We start from the raw sequence: 12,898 nt of genomic DNA on the forward strand, positions 1-12,898 counted from the left end.
GGAGCCCAGGGAAGCATCCCGTTGCTGCCTTCCCGCCGCATGATCTCAGGCTCCCCTATACCTCAGCTGTTTCTATAGCATTCCCTCCTGTACCACCTAGATTGAGGTCCTGAAGGAGAAAGCAAGGACAAATGCATCTGGCCTTCAACTAACTTCTGTTTCTTTCCCACCACCCACTGGGGCTGCAAGGAGTGGACGATGTTCTTCTTCCTCTATGGAGAGGACTTCCCCTACATCGTGGTCTCTTTCTTGAGGGTCGTTAAACTTTCTGGTTCAGTCTTAATGGTGGAAGGGCATCCTCTCTACACTATGGAAGAAACCCTCTGCTTTTAGTCTGCAGCCCCCAACCCTTGGGCCACAGAACTCTGCCGTCTCACCCCCCTGTCCCATGGACATGGAAAAATTGTCTTCTGTGAAACTCAGAAACGGGGCAGTGAGTGGGGGAACTGCAGGAGGTGAGCAGCAGGTGAGCGAGGGAAGCTTCATCTGTATTTATAGCTGTTTCCCATTGTTTCCTTCACCACCTGAGCTCCGCCTCCCCCACCCCCACCCCATGGAAAAATTGTCTTCCATGAAACCGCAGTCCCTGGTGCGAAAAGGTCGGGGACCACTGCTTTGAGTTGAACAGTTATGGCAGGGAGTTGAAACTTGAGATCACAGATAATAAAAATGCGCTGGTTTGATAATTCCAAAATATATCCGCTACATGTGACACAATGTTCTGGATGCATCTAGGAGAAATTCTATTCCTAGAATTAATCATTCTAAAAATAACAGCTAATATCTATTGTCTGCTTATGATATACCAGGCATTTTCTAAAATATATTTAATGCACATATAATCCTATGATGTAAATACTACTATTGTTCCCATTTTACACATGAGGAAATATGGCCTGGATAGGAGGTCAAGTGTTTTTCCAAATCCACATGGGTAAGTAAAGAATTATTATCTGAATGCACTTCTGTCTGGCTGGGAATCCCAGGCCCTTCCAGCCTGCTCCGCCCCCTGCCTCTTCATCCAGCTTGTTGGCACGATCCGCTCTCCCCTAAACACTCTGCATCCTGTGGGCCTGTCCAACCAAGCTACTTATATTCCATCTCATTTCCCCCCTTCTAGATCTTTGTTCCTTCTGTTCCCTTTGTCTGGGATAACTTCTCCTCACCACTTTCTGATCTTCCAAGGTCCTGCCTAACTACCCCCAACCCCAAACCTTCTCTGATCCCCACAGCTGGAAGGAACTTTTCTCTAAATTCACTTCATCTTTGCACTTGCAGTGTCTTGCCAGTGTCTCGGCTTTCAGGTAGATTAATTACCTTGAGATTCAGCCTTACATCTCTGTCATCATGTTCCATCCATAGCCTCCAGCCCAGAAACTGCATGAGTGAGCAGAAGGCCCCTTCTCCAAACACTGGACCATCTCTGCAGCCAGAGTTCAGTAAAAAGATTTTGTTGGGATCTTGCCTAGGAGCTGGAAACCCAAGGTCAGCATTAAATGAGATTCTGGAGACTAATTCTTTCATCTCAGCCTGTGACTCATATGTAGAAATTCAGCACAAACAGTCAACAAAGGGATGCAAGGACCCTGTGTCTGCCTGGCTCTCTGTCCTAAGAAAGGAGTGAGGTGAATTATATACCCTTAAAAGGTCTTTCCTGGTCTGGTGTCTTATTGGGAATGTGTGTGTGTGTGTGTGTGTGTGTGTGTGTGTGTGTGTGTGTGTGTTTTCTCTTGAGCCCAAGGGACAGATAATAGTTAAATTGGGAGAATATGTTTCAAAGCCATCATTTTCCCATAGAAATAGAACTCATTTTAAGTTTTTTTAAACACCTCCTACATGTTATATTCTTCCTTGTTAAGTCTGGAATTGGTTTTCAGGCCTGAGGGCCTCACAGGGCCATCTTTTCTCTTATTCCAGCTGAGAAAATGGATTTGTTTTGCTAAATAAGATTGATTTTCCAATGTATAACAAGAGGTATAAATGTGTATAGTAATATATCTTAGCATAGTGAAAGTGTCTTAAGCTTACCATTAATTAGTCTTGAGAAGAGTAAACAAAAGTGCAATTAATTTATTACCTTAATACCAATTGGAGGGATGAATAGTCACCATGCAAGCAGCAGCTTTCATTTAAACAAATGAGATCATTTTGAAATTAAGGGGTCGCATGGGCACAGTGTAGTGGTTCCCTGCTTTCAGGTGCCATGAATACACTCATGGGCTATCAGCTTGTGACCAGGAGAAGGGTGATTGATGGCATGAGCTGCCACTGTTCTAAAACACCTTTGATAAATTTCTCTCTGTTTCACAGCTGAGCTGTTTAGGTGGCTATTGCTCCATTCATATCTAAATATACTAACGTGATATAAAGAGAGCAGGGAAACATTTGAACAGTGTGATTAAGATTCCATATGTTGGGCCGGGCGCGGTGGCTCACGCCTGTAATCCTAGCACTCTGGGAGGCCGAGGCAGGTGGATTGCTCAAGGTCAGGAGTTCAAGACCAGCCTCAGCAAGAGCGAGACCCCGTCTCTACTAAAAAATAGAAAGAAATTATCTGGCCAATTAAAATATATATACAGAAAAAAATTAGCCGGGCATGGTGGCACATGCCTGTAGTCCCAGCTACTGGGGAGGCTGAGGCAGTAGGATCGCTTAAGCCCAGGAGTTTGAGGTTGCTGTGAGCTAGGCTGACACCATGGCACTCACTCTAGCCCGGGCAACACAGCGAGACTCTGTCTCAAAAAAAAAAAAAAAAAAAGATTCCATATGTCAATTATTTCATTTGATAACAACATAACATTTTTATTCACTGGAAGATCACAAATACACACTGCTATTTACAAAAGTTTTTTTCAGTGAAATCTAGATGAAAGGAGGATAGTACATTTTAGGATAAAAAGGAAAAAGTGGAAGAATTCTGTTGACAGACTCAACTGGGACACAGTCTACTCCTCAGAATCTTCTGATTAGGAGGAATCAGGACAGGGTAATAAATAAGAATATAATTATTATACTTATAAAAATGTAGATAACTCAACATACTTACTTGCTTGGCTTTGGAATGCATTGTGTAATTTTTTTTAAATCAGAATTTACAAACAGCTTTGCTTAGACTAATATTACAATGCTTTTGCATTTTCTGAGGATAAAACGATTGGGCTGGAGGTGAGTCTGCTGGGTGGTGATAGAAAAAAATGTTGGTTGAAATTTCACTGTTGGAGAAACAAACCGGAAAAAAAAAAAAAAAAAAAAAAAAAAACCAAGGGAACAACTAAATAAGTCCTTCTGTACAGAAAATTAGAAGTTGATCAAATATGGATTGGTCAACTTGACCAAACCAAATACCATTCATGTCATTTCTCTGCTTCAAAATGAATCAGGAAGAAATGAGGACATCTATACACAATCACCACAGACATGTAATAATACAGACAGATTCAGAACGGATATTTGTGCAGCCCTGGGGTGTGCTGTTTTACAACATGCAGGGAAGACTGTCAACACTTCTAAGACTACGGGGATGCTGAGATTCTGGGGGTCACTAAGTCTCTGCGGTTAAATTTTCCTGATTATAGCCCAGGACAGGGATTTCTTTTTGCCCCGGTGTAGACAGGCTACACTGTAAAGAGTTAAGCGTTCTCTGGTCCAAAGAATGGGGATGAAAAGTGGGGGTGATTCTCCATCATAAATCACACTGGTTGGGGTTTCCAAACTCCTTCCAAACTGTTCAATATCACTCATGCATTCTTATCATGTGTACAGTCGAAAAGCACATTCACAAACCGTGACGTAATGGGCCCCCCCAACATCTCTGCAAGGCAGGCAGAGCATGTATTTTCATCATCTCCATTTCGTTAAAGCAAAACTGAGACATGGAGGGAAAACATCCACGAAATTAGGACATGAGTCTTAGAGTTAGGACTCAAACGCAGGTCTCTGGATTTCAGGTAGAGTTCCTTTCGTAAAAAAGGGTGTGTTCTAGAAAATGGTCCAGGCCTTAGCAGAATGGCCACACAGATTATGTTCATTTCATTGCCAGTGGCAACCTTTGCCCCCTTCTCTGTCCTCTTCCTCCCTGACCCCAGGGTCCTTGAAATTCTTTGCACTGAAGTGTCCCTCATCTCAGGATTGCCCATCTTCACCCAATAGAATGACGAACTTTCAAGCATCAGTAGAAAAGAGATTTGTGGGTTCTTTCCTTTGAGATTACATCATTGTAGATAACCACATCAGCCTGGCCTGGTTTCAAGAAAAAAAATTTTTCTGGCAGCCAGAATCCTAGAGAATGTCCCAGGAGGTAGCAGGAGCTGGGTGGGAAAACTTGAACTCTCTTCCCATGAGGCTGTAAACCCCACATGGGGAGCTTATCCTTGACATTTCCATTGTGTCTCTGTGCCTGTCTGAGTCCCTTCCTCTATAGCCTTTGACCTTCCTGCACTGATACTGAATGAGGGAAGGTAGAGGCTGAGTCCAGATAACTATCTGTGGCCTCTGGCCTGGCTATTTACATAACTGGATACTATGATAGCTTCTGCCATTTTGTTTGGTTTTTCAAACGTTTTTGCACCCAGTAGGTAATCAGTAACTGTTAGCTCCTGTTGTCCTTGTCTAATCTCATTGGTGCGGTTTGCACAGAGTAGGTGTTCAGTCAATGTCAGTTGCTGCTACTTGTACCTAGTCTCTTTGTTGTCAACATGCACACAGTAGGTGTTGAGCAGGTATCAGTAAATGTCAGCTGCTGCAGTTTGCATTTAGTCATCACACTGCATGTTATGACTTAGAAGCGTCCAGCTCCTTCAGGACAGGGAGTCATGAACACAGATGTCCTTTCCCATGCAGCCTGTGAACTTGGTTGATGGTAGGTGATGCTCTCAGTACTGAATTGGGGTTTTCAATTGTGTGACACCAGTGGGTCACTTCAGCCTGATACAGTCCACCTCTTCTGTGGCAGGTACCCCGCTGGCTTTGAGGTCAAGGTCGGCGCTGGATTTGCTCCCCTGGCGGGAGGAACGCCAGTGGAGCAGCATCATCTTCTTAAAGTACTTCATGGTATTGTTCTTGACGGTCATGAAGCACACGGTGTTGATCATGCTATTGCTCATGGCGATGCACTCGACGACGTAGAAGGCGGTGAGGTAGTGCTTCTCCTTCACGAACACGGTGGGGAAGAAGTCGCGCACGATGGTGAAGCCGTAGAAGGGCGCCCAGCACAGCACGTAGGCTGTGAGAATACACATGAGCACCAGGACTGTCTTCCTGCGGCAGCGCAGCCGCTTGCGGATCTGCTCCGTCTGGAACCCAGGGACGGCCTTGAACCAGAGCTCCCGGGAGATCCTGGCGTAGCACAGGGTCATGGTGACCACAGGGCCCACGAATTCGATACCAAAGATGAAGAGGAAGTAGGACTTGTAGTAGAGCTGCTGGTCCACAGGCCAGATCTGGCCACAGAAGATCTTCTCCTGGTTTTTGACAATGAAGAGGACGGTTTCTGTTGCAAAGTAGGCGGAAGGGATAGCAATGAGAATGGAAACCATCCAGACCAAAGCGATCAGGAAGGAGGCTGTTTGATAGTTCATCCGTGGTTTCAAGGGGTGAACGATGGCAAGATATCTGGTGATAGAGGAAACACAACAATAATAATGATGTATGCTTGAAAACATTAATAGTTTTTAACTAACCCTAAGCACACACGACAGCAGACAAAATGGCACAATGAATCCCATGCATTTGTTACCCAGCCTCAACAAGCTTCATCTTATTTTAGCAACGTCATTTGGAGTAGTGGAGTGGTTTAGCAAAAACAGCACCAGCTTTGGGTCAAACAGGCTGAATAAATCCTGGCTTTTCTCCAATTGGCTTTTGGGTCTGGGATGAATTACGCAATCTCTCTGAGGTGTATTTCCTCAAAAACGACCTGGGATAAAATGATACATACCTTGAAAGGCTGCTGTGAATATTAAAAATGATAATTTTTGTAAAATCCTTTTTTGTATATAGTAGGTGTTCAAGAAATACTTGCAGCCTATTTATTAAGAGTCCTATTACACCTTGGGTTTCCATCTTGCCATTCTGCCCAAGAACATAATACCCTCAAAGCTCTTCATTCTCAAATATCTCACAGTTTAGAGGTGAAGCAAGGGCTGTGCACAAGGGTTTCCTGCCGCTCCCATGTGGTGTCATCCTGCATTTCAAAGGCAGAAGAGTCAGGGTGGGTTTGTCGTAGAATCTATGGACTCTACAAGAAATTTATGTCTTTCCCAAGCTCACATCGTGCAGGGACCAGACTCCAGGCTCTTAATACAAAGCTTTTACACCCACTTCCCTGGGCTGTCTCATGCTCAAATGAGAAGGTGCGTGAAGTCACCTTGACCCCATCAGGCTTTTCCCTACTCTTTCCAGTGAGCCACACTGTCTGGGAAAGACCGTCTGGAGCTGTTTGTATGAAATGAGCTCATTTGCATGGGTCAAAACTTTCTTTCCAGAAAGACCTAATGACACCTATTTAGATACTTTGGTGCCCTGGAATCATTTCTGTGTATTTTATTAGGGATGTGGAGGAGTGATAGGCGAAGGTGAAGGAAGATAAGAGGCATCAGGGTGAGGGAAAACACAAATCAACCCTGGAAATGAATGTGTACCCCATACCTGGAGCTTGAGTTGGGGGTGCCAAGAGCAAGAAGCCATCTGTAGAAAGTTCTATCCCACTTGCCTTTCCTTTGTAACCAGATTCTTTGATCACCTTCCCAGGTGTTCAACTGGACTAAAAAGACCTTCTGCTATGTTATTTCTTCTTGTCCCTGGCAATATCTCTGTCACGAGGTTGTTTTATCTTCTCTTGCCTGTCTCCTGCCTGCCTCCTGCCTGCTGGTGGCTCTGACCCACTGAATTCCATCAGGAGAGCGCATGGCAGCATGGCTCTGCCCAGCTTGTGGCTTCAGAAGATCTAGGATGAAGCTGGATTCCATTGCAACCACTGGCTTCACCCCAGCTAGATGTATTTATGTGCACAGTGGTTGGTGGAGTTCTTCACCCATCCATGTGAGCCAGCCTTGCTACTTTAACCTGCACTATCTTCCTGGGTGGTACCAGGCTCACAGGGCTGGCTCACCCTCGACTGGGGCAGGGACACCTCACAATCACTGTCTCTCTGTGGTGACCAAGTGCATTAGTGTCCTATTGCTGCTGTAACAAATTACCACAAACTTAGTGGCTTGAAACTACACAAATTTATCTTACAGTTTTGGAAGTCAGAAGTCTGACATGGTTTTCACTGAGCTGAAATCAAGGTGTCACCAAGGCAAGCATGGCTTTCTGGAGTTGCCAGATTGTTTTTGTTTTTTGCCTTTTCTAGAGCTGCCTGCATTCCATGACTGGTGACCCTTTCCCTGTTCAAAGCCAGCAGTGGCCAGACTAGTCTTTCTTATACTGTATCACTCTGATGCAAACTCTCCTGCCTCCCTCTTTCAGGTCTCTGTGATTACATTGGGCCCACCCAGATAATCCAGTATAATTTCCTTATTTTAAGATCAGCCAATTAGCAACCTTAATTCCATCGTCTACCTTAACTCCCCTTTGGCATAGAATATAAGATATTCATGTATTCTGAAAATTAGGATGTGGTTATCCTTGGGTGAGGGGGTTATTATTCCGCCTACCATACTGCATCCAAAGTCCTTAGAAAATGCAGAACTAATTTGGGACTTAATGGCTCCCTCTCAATCTGGTTCCATCATGGAGAGTATCTCAATAACCAGTGTCAAAGGGAATTTCCACATTCCTGCATATTCTGTTGTCAACTCTTAAATTCAAATTCTTTTTCCATCTATATCATCTTCCTCATTCTGTAGGATGTTCTAAAACTCAGAGTTGTCATCAAATAAATCAGAAAAACAAAACAAAACAGGGCTAGGAATTATTCAGAAGACCTGGATTCCAGCTAGACACCTGGACCTACGCTGTGTATTTAGATAAATCAGTTATGCTTGGGGGGACTTAATTTCTTCCCCTGTGAAATGGGGATAATCATAACCTTACCGACAGCCTCTCAGGCTTTTTGTCAGGTTCTGAAAAGGTAAATAAATGTGCATAAGGTATGTGGGAAGCTACAGTATGTTGCTTAAACTCGCCACTTCCCATGGGAAGAAGGACATCTGCAAGGTCCTTGAGTATGCCCAAAGATAAAAACCCTGTTCTCCAAAGTCAGCATCATCAGGGCTGAGAGTGACCATCCATCTTTCTTACCATTTTGCTTTATTTCTCAATTGGTCAGAAAACCTGGTTGGAGAGGAGTGGCTATTTATTAGGCTCCTGTGTCATCAGTCCTTACATTCCATGTGCTGCCTTGACATCTTTGAGCTTCACGGGGCCCTGAAGGCCGAGCTGTGAGTTCCTCTGCTCTCAACAGATGTACCCCTCCACCTAGAAGGAAGGGGTCCCCATCCAGCTGGACCAGCTGTACCCCCATTCTCAACCTAATGGGTCTCACCTCCCTTCCAGCCCATAAAATTATTCAAGCAAGGCAATCACATTCTCCCACAGGAACCAAGGGTCACCCAACCTCCTTGTCACTACAGAGCCTGCCTCTCGCAGCCCCTGCTAGTTCACTCTGCTCCTGAGTGCAACCCTTGTGTGGTCTTGCATGATGTGTACTGTCCTCTTCCCTCAGGCTGTGAGCATCCGTGAGTAATTAACTCCTGTCAATCTCATCTGTCCATGTCAAGTGTCATGTGTTTAGTCCTCTTGTATTATTTGAGGTGGGAGAATCCCCCCTTTATCAATGGGCTGAGTATGAGGTGATCAGAACAGCACCCTTAAATCTCTATATCTTCCTCACAGAGTATTCCCAGACTACATCAGTAACCTAATGATCACATCTTCCTGCAAATGGCTCTTGTCTTATCTCTTGAGTATTCTTTATGTTTCATAAATACTAGTTTTTGTGTGGAATAAAAACTCCTTGGGGTCAAGGACTGTATTTTCTACTGCTTTAAGCTTCCATAGACACACGCCATGCACATGGCAGGACCCAGCAACATGTTGTGGCTCTACCAGGTGGTAGCTGATGCTCCCAGTGTCCCTCTCATATATCGATTTGTTCCTGTCACTTCAGTGCACACCTGTCCACTCCTACCTGCCAACACCAGTGTTTCTTTGCCTGAAGGCTTTCTCTGGCTTCTAGAGTTCTCTTGGCTACGTGCATAGCACTTCCGGAGCAGCCCTTGCCAGTGACTTACGAGAGATAGTGTGTAAATACCCCAGCTCCCTCCCACCTCCCACTCCTGGGAGAACTCTGAGGTGTGACCTACACTGGCTCCAAGAGTCCCTCAGCAGGAATAAGCTCTAGTTGCCCACAGTGAAAACTTGTTTAATAACAAGTTATATAATACCGGGCATTCTGTATGGACTGCCTTCCCTTCCCTGCCTCACTTCCCATCGCCATATAGGTACTTCCTGGGTGTTACCTGTACATAAATCCTTGTCTCAGAGTCTGTTTTGGGAGTCACCCAAACTAAAACAGAGGTATAATCTAAGACACAGAAAAACAGAAGACATGGCTGTTGTGCTTAAAATACACTGTCTTTTGGAAAACACTGCCTGTATCTCCATACATAGGATGAGTTTGGAAAGACAGGTTGGCATCAAATTACAAAGACTCTGGAATGCTAGACACAGGATTTGGCATGTACTCTGTAAACGCTGAGACTTTCAGAGATTTTTTGAGCAATCAAATGCTTTAGGAAGACCCATCGATGGTGATATTCTGATGCTTAATATGGATGAGTATAGATTTCACAGAACAGTCAGGAACCCCTGGGGAGTGAAAAGACAGGCTAGAAGAGCATGATGATGGTCCAGCTATGACTTGCTAAGAGATGAAGCTGGAGGGAGCATTGCCAGGACTTGGTATAGGGCTGAACACAAGGGGTGGGTGAGGGTGGGGGGGGGGATAGGTAGAAAGGTAAAGGATAATGGTAACTCTTCCCTGCTTGGGTGACTGAGAGAATGATGGAACTGCTGATGGGGCTGGGAAACTAACTGGGGCACAGCTGGTCTGGGGTCAAAAAAGAACCACTCTGATATCTGCTGTGTTGTAGCAGGGTGATTGCTTCCCAAGAAACTCCAATGTTACCGAAAAAAAAAAAAAAAGAGACATGAAACCCTCAACATTATAAAGACAAAGGTTTCAATAGGACAAAGACGACGGTAACAGCTATAACTCTCACTTTAATGAGCATCAGAATCACTCAAGGAATTAGATAAAAATGCAGATTCCTGGGCCTCAGTCCAAGGGATTCCCATACAAGAGGCTGGGCTGGGGCCCAGGAATCTTTGTATCATTGCATCAAATGATACTCTACCATTTGCCCTGGGGAGTTTCATGCAGTTAGTTGATAGGTACACATTTTATAAGCGCTGGTTTAAGGGTTGGAGAGCCCGAAAGTTGTAACAAAATTGTTCTCCCTGCGGGAATTACATTATAAAAAGGAAGGAAGATGATTCTTGTACCTGTATGTGTATCTTATTACCAAAATGAAAAATAATAAATGGGTTGATTAAAAAGGGCAACAAACTTAAGAGAACACTGAGGACAAGGGAAACATTGAAGAGTTGAAGAGAGACAAAAGGAAGAAAAGATGCTAAAACACATTATCAGAATAAGCACATGTTACAATGGCAGACAGTAACCAAAAGGAGGTGACACCAACTGCCCCTGTCACATACAGCCACTGATGGTCAGATGTTGGTCTACAACTGTTCCAATAAATAAAATGTGTGTAAGATTTGTCATGAGCTGCTATTATAAATTTTACTTTATAGATTTAAAATAGAGCAAGGGCTAGATAGGAGGAATAAGTTCTAGTGTTCCGTAGCACTACAGGGTAACTATAACACAATTTACTGTATATTTTCAAATAGCTAGAAGAGTGGATTTGAATGTTCTCAACACAAAGAAATGATAAATGCTTGAGGTGATAGATATGCTAATTATCCTGATTGGATCATTACACATTGTACTCGTGCATCAAAATATCATTCTGTACCACATAAATATGTACAATTATTATGTGTCAATTAAAATAATAATAAAAGCAAAAAATAAAATAAAATATAAATAAATAAAAGAAAGAAAAAAATAAAATAGAGCAAGGACTTCTGGAACATCTCATGCAAATGTATGCAAATGAGCACAGGGACGTATGTAGGAAAGCAAAAGCAAGCACGTCCTTCCGTCTTTTCTGTAAACCTTGTTATCTTATTTTAAAATCAGCTTTTTGGGCATGCTAGCAGCTCCGACTTGGGCAGGACAAATGCAATATATGTTATCTAAACCTTTGTACCCCTGAAAAAATTTTGGAGAAAATAATTTTAGAAAGCAAAAAAAAAAAAAAAAAATCATCTCTCCAACACAAGAGTACAAACTGTATGATTCCTTTTTTATGATGTTAAAGAACCGGCAACACTAAACTATTATGATAGAAATCAAATTAGTGGTTGCCTGGGGTGGGAGGATTGACTGGGAAGGAGCATGGGAAATTTTCTAGGTGTTGGAAATGTTTTACATCTCGGCCTCGGTAGTGGTTACAGGAAAACCTTGGTACAAAACTTGGTCTTGGCTGGAAGCTGCCCTGGTTAACTCTCCCGTGGCTTCTAAGTAGTAGCTGCCTGAACTTTCCTCATTTGCCTTTGTTGGATGCCGTAGGCTGTCACGTGGCATGCCTGTATCTAAGGCAGAGGTGGTATCTGGGGCCACAGCCCAGTGTCGGCGCACTCCGAAGCCTCACTCTTGCCCACATTTGTGGGGAAAAGAACATAACAGGAGAAACAAGGTCTCCTCTTGCCCCTCGAAAGATCAGTCAGCATTCATACCTGGAGCAATGCCGGCCTCGCAGGGCTGAAGCCAGGAAAGAGACAGCCTAGCCCGGCTCCGTTATCCACCCCTACCCAGCATCCTCACCTGTCAATGGCAATGGCCAGCAGGGCATTGGTGGAGACGTAGAGGGAGACTGTGCGCAGGTAGTTGACAGAAGCACAGAGCACGTGGCCGTGCTCCCAGGAGAGCTGGCGCACCACATAGTAGTCCATCTCGAAGGGGCAGCAGACGATGGCCACCAGGAAGTCGGAGATGGCCAGGTTAGCAATGAGCAGATTGGTGAGGTTGCGCAGCTTCTTATAGCGGGCGAGGGCGGCAATAAAGACAAAGTTGCCAATACCGCAGACCAGCATGATGCCTGCCAGCGCCACGCCGATGACGATCTTGGCTGCAAAGAAGGTCCGGGTCTTGGTCAGGTCTTCACCCTCATCCAGCGGGAGGTCATAATCACCATAACTGAAGTTGAAGGAGACGGAGGAGGTGTGGTCTTGGTGTGGATTAAAGTTGGGTGCAAAACTAGTGTTTCCGTTCTGGGCTGCCATGGTGAGGCCTGCGGAGGGAGAGGTGGCAGGGAGGTGCAGGGGGTAAGGGGTCCAAGCAATCCCAACTGGGGGTCCAGATCTTCTGCTCTCACAAGGTCAGTGAGACTGGCACCCTGCCCACATCCTTGGGGAGAAGTGACTCACCATCCTGGATACGGAAGGAGACACAACCAGGGGACAGCATGCAGAAGAATATCTGGTGGCATTCCTTGAGTTCCCCAGGCATAGGCCAATCAGACCTACTGCCAACCCCGAGACAGAGCTACCCAGGATGCAGAGGAGAGGAGACATGAGATCTGGAAGTTGAGAAACCCTCCACTGGCTGCCCAGCTGTCAGGAAGGACTGAGCATAGGATGGATTGGACTCTCTAGAGACACCTAAGAATGTGCACCTGTGCCCTTTTCCCAGGCACCAGGGCCTGTCTGACTGCCCATCACACCCATCTTCCCGCCCCAAATGCATCAGCCCCCACAAGGGTCTTCT

At 44.8% G+C, this 12,898-nt stretch overlaps 1 protein-coding gene across 1 annotated transcript; it reads right to left on the minus strand.

Annotated features, from left to right (window-relative positions):
- Positions 1 to 4,557: 4,557 nt before the first annotated feature.
- Positions 4,558 to 12,452, minus strand: PROKR2 (prokineticin receptor 2). Its single transcript, XM_045528288.1, has 2 exons — positions 11,957 to 12,452; positions 4,558 to 5,610 (listed from the first exon to the last, which is right to left on the minus strand). Exons 1-2 carry the CDS (start codon positions 12,412 to 12,414, stop codon positions 4,914 to 4,916), a joined length of 1,155 nt encoding a protein of 384 aa, XP_045384244.1. The 5' UTR covers positions 12,415 to 12,452; the 3' UTR covers positions 4,558 to 4,913.
- Between the last annotated feature and the right edge of the window lie 446 nt (positions 12,453 to 12,898).

Source organism: Lemur catta, chromosome 17, assembly GCF_020740605.2.
Source record: "Lemur catta isolate mLemCat1 chromosome 17, mLemCat1.pri, whole genome shotgun sequence".
In the NCBI taxonomy this organism is placed as follows: Eukaryota; Metazoa; Chordata; class Mammalia; order Primates; family Lemuridae; genus Lemur; species Lemur catta.

Coding starts and splice junctions, on each gene's coding strand:
- PROKR2 (XM_045528288.1), bottom strand. CDS start 12,414: ATGGCAGCCCAGAACGGAAACACTAGTTTTGCACCCAACTTTAATCCA. Junction 5,611..11,956: donor CTGGCCATTGCCATTGACAG/GTGAGGATGCTG, acceptor CTCTATCACCAG/ATATCTTGCCATCGTTCACC.